The 11,317-nt window shown below is 56.1% G+C and overlaps 1 protein-coding gene across 5 annotated transcripts in view; it reads left to right on the forward strand.

The window, feature by feature from the left end:
• The window catches only part of Ube3b (ubiquitin protein ligase E3B), a 50,838-nt gene extending 42,879 nt beyond the window's left edge, over positions 1–7,959 (forward strand). For 4 of the 5 annotated variants that reach the window (XM_026409176.2, XM_026409177.2, XM_077796136.1 and 1 more), the window contains 4 exons: positions 1,107–1,289; positions 1,694–1,805; positions 4,724–4,816; positions 5,937–7,959. In XM_026409176.2, the coding sequence (XP_026264961.1) occupies positions 1,107–1,289; positions 1,694–1,805; positions 4,724–4,816; positions 5,937–6,128 (580 nt within the window). In that variant the 3' untranslated portion in view covers positions 6,129–7,959. The remainder of the gene's footprint in view (positions 1–1,106; positions 1,290–1,693; positions 1,806–4,723; positions 4,817–5,936) is intronic. The other variant, XR_003302648.2, reaches the window with a different exon arrangement.
• The last annotated feature ends 3,358 nt before the right edge of the window (positions 7,960–11,317 follow it).

Genomic DNA, 11,317 nt, shown 5'->3' on the forward strand with positions numbered 1-11,317 from the left:
TTTGAGCTGTGTGTACACGTGGCGTACAGACACTGGCCAAGAAGGTAGGTCTGTGCAGGCTGAGTTGGAGTGAGACTCCTCCCTTGCTGTGAAGCCTAACGTGAAACTCATTTCACCAACTCCTGTGTTCTAAGCCTGAAGCCTAAGTCTGCAGACTGACCAGAAACTTCCCCTGCTCACTTACTGGGTGTTGAAGTCTCCCATGCTCCCGCCTTCACCCGCCCCAGAAACTGAAACAGTATCAGTAGCCTGCTTCACAGACTGCCTGGGAGGAGTGGCAGTGATAGGAAGACTCATATTTTAATGTGTGAGTGTTCAGGTGTGCTACCAGATTTTTTAAAATAGGAATGTTTTCAGTGTTATTGTCTCACACCTGAGCATGATGGGGCAAAACCAATTTATTTGAACTATGCTTACTTGCAATTTGTGAGAGTCATAGCTGGGCTGGATTCATGTTCTTTAAGCCCTGAGTCACTGGTGCCAGCCAGCTTGTTGGAGTACATTCAGCCTGCTCAGATCACCCCCTGCGGTGCTGGATGAACCAGGTGTTCATAAACGCCAACCCGTGAGACCCCCTCAGCTGGGCAGTTGCTCTGATTTCCAGGTTGAACTGAGGTGTAACTTGACTGCATCTGTGGGAAGTGTCCTGCAGGTCTGCCTTCTCATGACTTTAGACTCTTGGGCCGGATCAGCAAGTTTGCACTAAGGTTTCAACATGAAACCGTTTAAGGTTTGTTGCAGAACTTAATCATATCATACTTGGTTGTGTCCAGGAGGCTGAGATTAAATAGAAGTCCAAAAAGTACCTTTGGTACAAAAGGACCCTCTTCTTACCTGTGAGAATCTCACTTCAATTCCTGATGTAGTGGGAGGGGCCTCCGGGTGAGTGAATGGGAGCATGCCCTTGGGTGCACTCAGAGTGGCACAGAGTGTACTGTTCAGGAGAACTGTCACCATGGTTGTCACTGTTACTGGTCTGGAGAAATGCTCTGGTGTTTTTTGTGTTTTGTAAGATGGTTCAGAAATGACCAGACTCATCCTTGAGTGCATTGATTACAGCCTGCCATGTCCTCTAATTCCTGTTCTTTTCTCTTCCTTGTTAACAGAATTAGTTACATCCATCTGATGGCACACTTTCGAATGCACACCCAAATCAAAAACCAGACAGCCGCCCTCATTAGTGGTTTCCGTTCCATTATCAAACCCGAGTGGATCCGGATGTTCTCTACCCCTGAGCTGCAGCGTCTCATCTCCGGTGACAACGCAGAGATTGATCTGGAAGATTTAAAGTAAGGGTGGTGGGAAGGGAAAGCTGAAATTCTTAGGCCTTCTAGAAGGCAAGCAGTTCCTTCACTGGGTTCCTCTTGGAGAGAATTCCAGAGCCCCTTGCCACACTGCCACCTCCTCCCTGCACTGGTGGGGCCGCTTTGGAGGAAAGCCCACCCACGTGTCTGCCCAGGTACTAGGCTTTCCGGAGCTCTAGAGCATGGTGTCCTGGGATCTCAGGTGGCTTCCACTGGGCTTCTGGGATTCTCTGTGCCCGTCGAGCTTCCAGGGAGCTGGGGTCACCAAGGCGTGAACTTGTGCTCTGCCGAGGCTTGCTGTGCGGCTGTGCCACTCGCCTGCGTTGCCCTGCCTGCCTGTGTTGACGGTGCCGACTGCGTGCTGCTGAGCCCTCTCTGGTTGTTTTCAGGAAGCACACGGTGTACTACGGTGGCTTTCATGGAAGTCACAGGGTCATCATCTGGCTCTGGGATATTCTGGCCTCTGATTTCACACCTGAGGAGAGAGCCATGTTTCTGAAGGTACTTTATTATTACCTGTATTTTATTATTCCTGGGGGCATGGATAGTCTCATAAACCCAGGGCAGCTGATACCAGTTTACACTGGAACAGGTGGGATTTTAGGAGGACCTCATGTCACCAGCTCCTCCTTTCCCCAGGCAGCCTACCAAGCAGTAACCAGAGAGGGGTTTAGAGTCGAGGCCTGTGGAACAGTCCCTGCACGGGCCACCAATGTACCTTCTGGGCTCAGGGCTTCCTCTTCCCTTCATCTGCGCTGGCCTCGCTGACATCATTTTTCTTTTTCCTTTCAGTGTAGAAGTAAATGACGCTTATTACCTTAAGGAAAGACGGACAAGGGATGTTTAAAAAGCCCTACAGTCCTGAACAGTCCAGTAATGTAGGATTTTAAATGGTCTACATTCCTGCCTCCCCAGGATGACCTCTTTGTCCCCTTCTTCTCAGTAGTGAAACATGTACATGCAACACACTCGGTGTCCCCAGGGAACACTCTCCTCAGTCTGGTATCAGTATATATTTTGCAAACAGAGGGACTGACCTTGGCCAGTTCCCTGCTCTGGTGCCTGTGAACATTGGGAATGCTCACAGTGTTCCCTCCAGGCCCACCGCACTGTGTTTTGGTAACTGACATCCGCAGAGTGTAGGTGCTTTAGAACACTGGGTGGCACACAGACTTGTTCTGTGTTATGTAGGTATGTTTTTATGAAAACGGAGTCATTGTTTGGCTTCCTGTGTTTCTGTCTGGCAGCATACTGTGAACACCTTGCCAGACTCTGGCAGTAAATTAAGTGCCTTGAAATATTTTCCTCTAGGCATTTGGGTCTCAGTCAGTCTTTAGTTTTTAATATTTTTATTAGTTATTGATGGACCTTTATTTATTTATTTGTTTATATGTGGTGCTGAGAATTGAACCCAGTGCCTCACACATACTAGGCAAGTGTTCCACAACCCCAGCCCCTCTCAGACAGTCTTGTGTGGCCCCATTGGTGAGGCTTGTGGCACTGTCGCCACCAACTCAAATGGCTGCTGGTCGGTCCGTTTCAGGGAAAGTTCATTCCTGCTGAGACCTTCCCACCTACTCCATTCTCATTCAGGGGCTCGGGACAGAAGGCGGACATGACTCCAGAAGTTGACTCTGGGAGCTTTGGCTCACGTTCCCATGCTTTGGCTTCCGGTGTGCGGGGCTTCACGCCCTGCCTCTTCTGGGGAGAGGACAGCCGGGGGCTCTTTGCTGTGCAGTCACTGGCCCACACTGTGGGCATGAGTGTGCGTTTGAGTAGCCTGTCACCAGACCTGCACTCCTGGTTGCGTGTGAGCCTCCCTCGCAGGGACTGCACACAGGCTGCAGAGCCAGGTGGGGGAAATGGGACTTGCACTCTGCAATGATGGGACTCTGCGTTTTGCTTCTCTATTTTTTTTTTTTTTTGTACTGGGAATTGAGACCAGCCATGTTTTACCGATGAGCTATACTCCCACCCTTTTTTTAAATTTTATTTTGAAACAACTTCTAAGATGCCCAGGCTGGCCTTGAATTCATACCCCAGCCTCCTGAGTCACAAGGATCACACTTGTGCACCACCGCGCCCGGCTGACTGTGTGTCTTTTAACGTTGTTAGAGCCGAATACCAGGGCCTTCCTGTGGCAGCCAGCCCCGGCTTGCAGCAGGCAGCAGTGCTGAGCCCCCCTGGCTGGATGTGCGGATGCTGTGTGTCCCTCATCCTTAGCACAGGACCACCTGCATTCTGGAAGTGCAGTGTCCCTGGAGTGAGGGGATGAGGTTGTGTTGGGAGTGCCTGGGACAGCATGGGGAGACAGCAGGGAAGCACAGCAATGCAGTCCACATACGAGCAGCAGCAGCTGCTGTGGTAGTTTTATAGATAAAACAGAATAGAAATATATTCAAGACCTTTACCCATTTGAAGTATGACATACATAAAACTGTCTTTGCATGATCTCAGGAATCTCACAACCCTGCATTACGTTGTTTAAGTGGTCATATTTATAAGACCCAAACTCCAAAATGGCCACTGAATTTTGGAGCCAGGCTTGGTGTCATAAGTAGCCTATGCCTGTATCCTCTAGAAAATAGCATTTTGATCACTGTTGAATTAAGGAGGGGCCAGTTCCCTCATGGACTTCCAGGTTGTTCTGATGCATCTGTCCAGACAGGAGCCAGTGCGGTTGGGGCTCTAACACAGGTGCTGCTGTCTGGAGAATGCCTGGAGTCTGGGCTGTGGAGGGAAGTGTGGCTGCCCTCCGAAGGGCCCACAGCCAGTGCCGGGTACCCTGTCCGCTCCTCAGCCTTGCTGGCTCCAGAGCCATGGTCCTTCCCAGTGTGCTAAGAGCAGATGAGTGTCTTGGAGGGGGACCGCAGAGCCCCACTCAGACCACTGTGCATGCCAGCAGGCCAGAGCATTCAGGTGAGCAGCCCACGGTCTCCTTGTGTGGCTGAGAACCCAGCAGGACACTGAGGGTGTCCATTGAGTGCCATTGAGTAAAGCACTGGTACCACTCACACCAGGCTGCCCAGCTCTGAGGCCCCAACTCGGGGGCACCCACGGAGCACCATCAGTTTCAGCCTGGCCCTTCTCAGTGCTGCCATTGTATGGTCTAAGGAAGGGTGTCGGTCACCATTCTGTTCCTGGCTGCGTGACAATCTTCTTTGAGCCCTGCCTCCTGGGGATGTCACACCAGTTTCCTGAGTGGGAGTTGGCGCTGTTCCTAAGCTCCCTTTAGTCACCCGTCCTCCCAGTGCTGTCTGGTGAGGAGGATTTCATGTGCTTTCATCCCAGAGAGCAGCACCCTGTCACCCCTCCCTTGGTTCAACAGTGGTCAGTGATGCAGTGACCAAGAGGGTACACGTGCCCAGGTGACTGGGAGCAGGTGCTCCTGTGCCCTCTGACCCCAGCTTCTCTTGCAGTTTGTGACCAGCTGCTCCAGACCCCCGCTCCTGGGATTTGCCTACCTCAAGCCCCCTTTCTCCATCCGCTGCGTAGAAGTGTCTGATGATCAGGTACCGCAACGGGGGAAAGAGCTGTCTGGGGCGCTGCTCCCTGACCTCCCCCTGGTCTGCTGTGTTCGCTGTGTGGGACCCTCCCCTGCTGTGCACGTCAGCAAGGTGACGGCTGGGCTCCTGGGAGCTGGTGAGGTTTCACAGGTCTCATGGCCTGAGGGCCAGAGGCCGCCCGCAGACCTAGGCTGCGGTGGGACCCAACCATCTGGAAGTCCTTTCTCTCCCTTCCTTGGTGATGGGCACCTGGGTGGAGGTGGGGACGTGCTGTTTTTAGTGGCTGCTGGTCTGGCCAGGGCTCCATGTTTGAGGGGCAGTGTGGGTGAGGACGGATGCTCAGGACGTGGACAGGTACAGGCTAGCACACCGGCTTCTCTGCCTGCTGGCCATATGTATCTGGGCAAGTGGCCTCATTTCTTTTGCTGTTGAAAAAGAGTGGCCTGGGGTCAGCTGCTCTGTGTCGTGAGTCTGCCCACTGTGTGTGTCTAATGGGATCCCATTCCATAAAAGCCCCGTGGCCTCTGGGTGTGGCCGCTTCTCCTCATGCACAGTCTGAGCACCTGTCCCTTCTTCATGTAGGACAGATGCAGTCCTCAGCCTGCATACGTAAGGGAAAGCTGATGCACGTTCTCGCCTGCCATGGGCCACAGTCCTGGTGAGGCCAGGCAGGAGATGTCAGTCTGCATTTAGAAATGTTCTGCTCCCAGGCACTCCCAACACAACCTCATCCCCTCACTCCAGGGACACTGCACTTCCAGAATGCAGGTGGTCCTGTGCTAAGGATGAGGGACACACAGCATCCGCACATCCAGCTCCCTAGAGTAATTGTGCAGTGTTCTGCTCTTTGAGAATTGGCTAAGTGGTCATCGGCCGGCAGCAGAGGGCCCATTTCTGAGAGCTAAGTCAGAAGGATTCCCCTGGAGCCCTGGGAGCTGGGCCTGCTTCCGGATCCTCGGCCTCTCAACTCGGTTGTCCTGAGTTTGGGGCTTGACCTAGGGCATGTTTTCCCGCCCAGAGGACAGCACCCATTTCTACCCCAGTACTTGGGGACTGCCCAGGTCCCCTCCCTGCTATGGGCCCTGCCAGGTGCCTCTCGACCCAGGACTATGGTGTGTGCTTACAGGACACTGGAGACACCCTGGGCAGTGTCCTTCGGGGCTTCTTCACTATCCGCAAGCGGGAGCCCGGGGGCCGCCTGCCCACCTCCTCCACCTGCTTCAACCTGCTCAAGCTGCCCAACTACAGCAAGAAGAGCGTCCTCCGGGAGAAGCTGCGCTACGCCATCAGCATGAACACGGGCTTTGAGCTTTCCTAGCTCCCACCCAGCCCTGCCCGCCTGCCCTCTCGGGCTCCTGGAGGCAGCACACCCTGGGAACAGGAGCAACACACCAGGTGACATCGGCCCCCAAACCCTCTATAGCCATGAGGCTCCCCTGTGGCCTCAAGAACTCTAGATGCACAGGGTGATGCTACCAGCGCTCTCGGCAATGCCAAGGAGAAGGGGGTGTGGAGAATAAACCTCCCGATTCTGCCTACGTGGGTCCTCTTTCCTACTTTCCAGGGGCCTGAGGCCCAGGCCTGGTGATTGCAAAGGGGCTTCTTTTTGATAGTTTGGTCTCTTTGGAGTCTTTCCCCTCTTAACCCTCTGAGTGAGCTGCGTGTGGAGCAGCCCCAGGAACTGAGTCTGGAGTGGTTTCATGGGTCTGAGCACACGACGCCCCTACACAGGAGATCCTCTCCTTCCTTTCTGGGAACCCTACTCAGGTAAGGCCTTGCCAAGCCTCTATGCACCCCACAGAGTCTCTGCCCAGGCGCCTGGGCCCAGCTGCTGCCCCAGGAGGCCCAGAGCACCGGGAGTCCAGGTGCTCCCAACTCCCAGCTGAAGCCACACGCCCGCGCGGCCTTCCCGGGAGTCCTCAGCAGGCCGCTGTTAGGGAGCCTCGCTGGCGGGCTCCTGTCCTATGCATTCACCTGGCCTCCTGGCTTGGGAGAGAGCCCACTGGCCCTGAGAGCTGCTTCGTTCTGTTGCCCACGGCTGTCACATGGCCTTCTTGGCCCAGAGGTCCATGGCTTCTTCCCTGCTTCCCGGCCCACTTGTTACCTAATGAGGAAGCACACCCTGGCCTAAGGGACTCCTCCCATCGGCAGGGGCAGTGGCTTTGCTCCTGAGCATCTGGGTCCTGCCGCCCCTCGTCCTCGGCAGGGAGCGCAGCCTGTGCACTGAGGGCTCGGGAGGCGAGGATGTCACTCACCTCTTCACCGCCTCTGTGTGGACTTCCCTGTTTCCTTTCTGTTTCCATTTCATTTTCTTACTTCATTTCCTCTTCCAGCTGCTGTGCTCCTCTGCCTGCCTCTCCCCTTTATCCCGAGAACTTTCTCCAGATCCAGGGAATTGAGGCCAAGGCCCTGTGAGTGGTCTGTGGTGACAGCCCCCCACCCTCCCACCTCCTCACGTTCCTCTTGCGTCCCCACCACCCAGTTGAAGCCAGAGTAGAAGCCAGGAGCACCCGGGCCCTCTGCTCCAGGCGCTGGCTTAGTGCCGACCCGCTCAGCGCCATCCTGCACATTGGTAGCAAAGCAGGCACGGCCTTCTCCCGGCACCTGCCCGCCCTGAGGGTTTCCGCAGGTGCTGCTTCAGGCCTGCAGGAGCCCCGGGCTTCTGGGGGACAGGCTTCTGGGGGACGGTGTGTGCTTCACTTTGGTGAAAAGGTGGTGGGGAATTTTAAGACACAAAGTTGTCATCATGGCTTAAGACTAGTTGGTGATCTCTGTTCCTGTGGACCTGATGCCTTCAGAGCTGTGCCCTGTTTGTGGAGGTGCTGGGTGGCGTGTCGCCTGCCCAGGGAGACGGGGCCCACCTTGTTTGCACTGAGAACCAGAGTAGGGGCTTGAAGAGTGGTCCATAAGCACCAGTGTCAACTTCACGTGTTTGTGTGACGAGGAGGGTACTTGGTGGTTCCACTTAAACGTTCCTCCTCAGCAGCTGGGACATTGCACTATCTAAAACACTGAGTCTACTTTTATAGCTGGTGTCACTGGCACCTTGATGGCTCTTGATGGCTCTAAAATGTTGTGGGTCTTTGTTTTTGTAGGTAACTTATTAAGACATGTCAGAGGCTTTATTAAATTTGTACTTGAGCACATGATGCCTGTTGTGCTTTTTATCTAGCCGGGTGCCTGGGTGGCTCAAGAGGGTCGCTGGGCCCCAGAAGCACAAACATCCCACATGACGGGAAGACGCCTGGTAGGAGCGTTGGCCCCTTGTCCTGCCTACCTCCAGTTCTGCTAGCGGAGGTGACCCGTGCAGAGGAGCACCCTCAGGGCCTGTTCCTCTGCCTCCTTCCTGAAGGCCACCATCACCCTGGACTGGGTGTGTGTCCTTGCAGTGACAGAAACTTACAAAAGCTGAAATGCTTGTTGAAAAAAAGTCCAGACACCTCAGGTGCAGGCGGGCTGAGATTTGGCAGCCTCTCCCGGGAGCTGCCCAGCCAGGCCCGTGCTCGCTGCCCTCCCCTGCGCCGCCCGCGCTCAGCCCAAGGAGCCTGTTCTAACCTGTGGCTTTCCTGACTCTGTTTGGGTGGCTCCTCCCCTCACCCGGCTCTGGATCCCAGCGAGTTCTCTCTGCCCTCCTGGCCGGGGAGCACCTCAGGACTGGACACCCGGGCAGGGCCTCGAGAGGCAGGCGCCGCCCTCCCCAAGGAGTGTTCTCCCACAGAACATCAGCACCTGGTGGGAAGCAGCTGCAGAGCCCCCGACACGGCAGCAGCTTCCAGTCAAAAGCCCACCTCTATTCTGTCATGCTGGGGCTTCCCTTGCAAGCCATCTCTGCAAAGAGGAAGTTTGTCTTCCTAACTGGGGAAAATGAGTGGGGTTTTGTCTCAGTATGCTGACGGGACTATAGTGCCTCCCAGCAGCCAGGCAGAACACAGTTTGAGAACCGCTGGCCCCGCTGTGGCCTGAGGTGGCCGTGTGGGCGAGCGGGTGGGCACTCTGGGAGCTTGGTTAATGCATAAATCCAGGGCACCCTTAGGTCTCAGGATTACTTCCTGGAACTTCTTAAAACTTCTTAAATTCACCTAAAAACTTAAGTCGCTCTTCAAACTCCAGAATGACTGAGAGACTCTAGAAAATGGTTCATTCCGTGCACTGGGCCTGGAGTCAGAGAGGTGCAGACCTCCTCCCCACTCCTGGTCCCACGACCTGCAAGCCCAGCTCAGTGCTGTTGCCTTATGCCTTGGGCCTGATCAGGAGCGCTGGAGTTGGATCAGGTAGATGTAAGACTGCCCAACTCAGTTCCTGGGCCAGACGAGCGTCTCCAGGACAGTCTTCCTGCCCCTTCTCCCTTCAGGAGGCCCGGGCTGCCGTGGCCCTGTCCATCAGGCTCTGACCACGCCTCCAGGGCAGCTCTCGTCGCTACCCCCAGCCACAGCAGAGCAGTGGAGAAAGTCCTCTGTGATGTCTCCTTGGGATTCATGAGGACGGAGGGACGTCACACCCCTCCCTGCACTGCCCACGGCATCATCTGAGTGGACACATAAGCAGGGGCGCTTCGGCCCAATGCAGGCTCGTGCGGCCCTGGGGCGCCTCACTGCTGCCCCCCACACCCTCGGGTTAGATTGACATAGAAGATGCTGAGCTGAGGCTCAGGCTGGACCCCCTGCTTCCCAGCCCTTGGAGCAGGGGTCAGAATGAAGTCGTTTCCATATTGCCCTCGTCTGAGCTGACATTTGTTAAGACGTGTGCGTAACAGCACGCTCTGGCTCCAGAGCACCCGCTGAGGGTTCGGGTGCGCAGGCCTCAGAGCAGGGCATCTGGAGCACCCGCAGCTGGCTCCTGGGCAGGCCCTGCTCCTTGCGCTGCCCTTTCCTCTCCCATGAGCAGGCCCAGTGGCAGCCACCATGCGGCCATGCTGTGACAGTAGGAAAGGGCCAAGAAGCCCCGGCTGTGCTATTGGTAGGCCGCCAGTGATCGTAGCTGCCAATACTGTCACCAGTACTGTCATCACAGGAGCCAAATAGACATCCTCTCTGCTTTGTTTTTCCCATGCCTTGGTGGGACAGCAGGACGTCCTGGGGAGCTTCTGCCGAGCTCCACTAAATCCCAGGTTTGTGGGTCCCCTGTGCCTTAGCCCTGCTGTGCCCTGAACTCCCAGCACCTCTCCTTCATGCTTCTCCAAGACCCTGGCAGCCAGTGGTCCTGAGGTCCTCGGGAGGGGAGCAGGGTCCTGGGGCAGTTGACAGACCTCCCACCAAGGCAGCAGGACAGTCCCCCAGTGACCACGCCAGAAACCCCGTGCTCCAAGGTGGCAGTGGAGGAGGCAGAGGCTTGAGCCCCACTGCTGAGAGTTCTGCTCCGGATCCACAAATGTCCCTGTCACAGCTCTGTGAGCAGGGCCGCGGCAGGCCTCCTTCTCTGAGGGCCTCTTTCTAAGGCTGGTGCTTTCTGGGCGAGGGAAGTGGACACGGGAGAAAGGAAGATGCTCGTCTGGGTGGCCGATGATCTTAAAACCTCCATGTGCTGGAAATGGGTGCCTTGGCCTCCAGGCCTCGGTGTGTGAAGGAGGCTGTTCTGAGGCCGCGCTCCGCCCGTTCAGGAGCCGACCCTCCTGCAGCACCCCCGGCCAACCTGTCAGGAGGTCCGCGTCACCAGAGCTTGTGCAGTGCCAGGAGCAGGACCCCCAGGCTGGATGGCAGAGGGGAGAAGGCACTGGGGTCGCTCTCGGAAGCCAGTCAGGAAGCGCGGGTGGGCGGAGCCTGAGGGCCACCAGGGGCAAGGTGGGCCGTTCCTCTCTGGCCACAAGAGCCCTTCCTGCTTCTCTCTGGTTCTTTGTCCCTGAGGATCCCTCCAAGGCCACCATCTTTGCAACTCAAGCCTCACGACCAAAAAGGGACCTCACTCACTGCCTCCCCGTGACCAGAGGTCCTGGAGGAAGTGTGGGGGGCAGGCAGTGACTCTGCCCCCAGAGGCCCATCTGCTGGGAGCTTGGAGTCCTGGGGTTGTGTCACACTGGTGCAGAACATGGCCTGCCCAGGCTCATGGGACAGTCCTCCTCTTCTCAGTACGGCCAAGCCCCAGTCCCCCTCTCTGGGGTGTTTGGGGCAGTGTTGCTCAAATACCCAAGCGCACCCGAGTCACAGGGCGACCCCGGCTCACTGGGATCCACATGTGACAGGCTCGGTGCTGCTGCGCACAGCCACACTTGGAGAACCAAGGGTGGCCCGGCGTTCTGGCTGGTTATTCAGGAACCGGGGATAAACCCTGAATGTGGCATCATAAACTGGCTCAGTTCAACTGAGTGACCCTGGGACAGTTTCTAACTCCCAGAGCCTTATTCCCTCAGTACTTGGTAACAGCACCTGTCCGCTGCTGCACAGCATGGGGTAGTGGTGGAGATGTCCCTGTGGACTCAGCCAGGCTCCTCGTCTGAGGAAAGGTGAACAAGGGTCTCTACTGGCCGGGTGCACAGCATACATCTGTCATCCTGGTGACTCGGGAGGCGGAGGC

Source organism: Urocitellus parryii, chromosome 3, assembly GCF_045843805.1.
Source record: "Urocitellus parryii isolate mUroPar1 chromosome 3, mUroPar1.hap1, whole genome shotgun sequence".
NCBI lineage: Eukaryota > Metazoa > Chordata > Mammalia > Rodentia > Sciuridae > Urocitellus > Urocitellus parryii.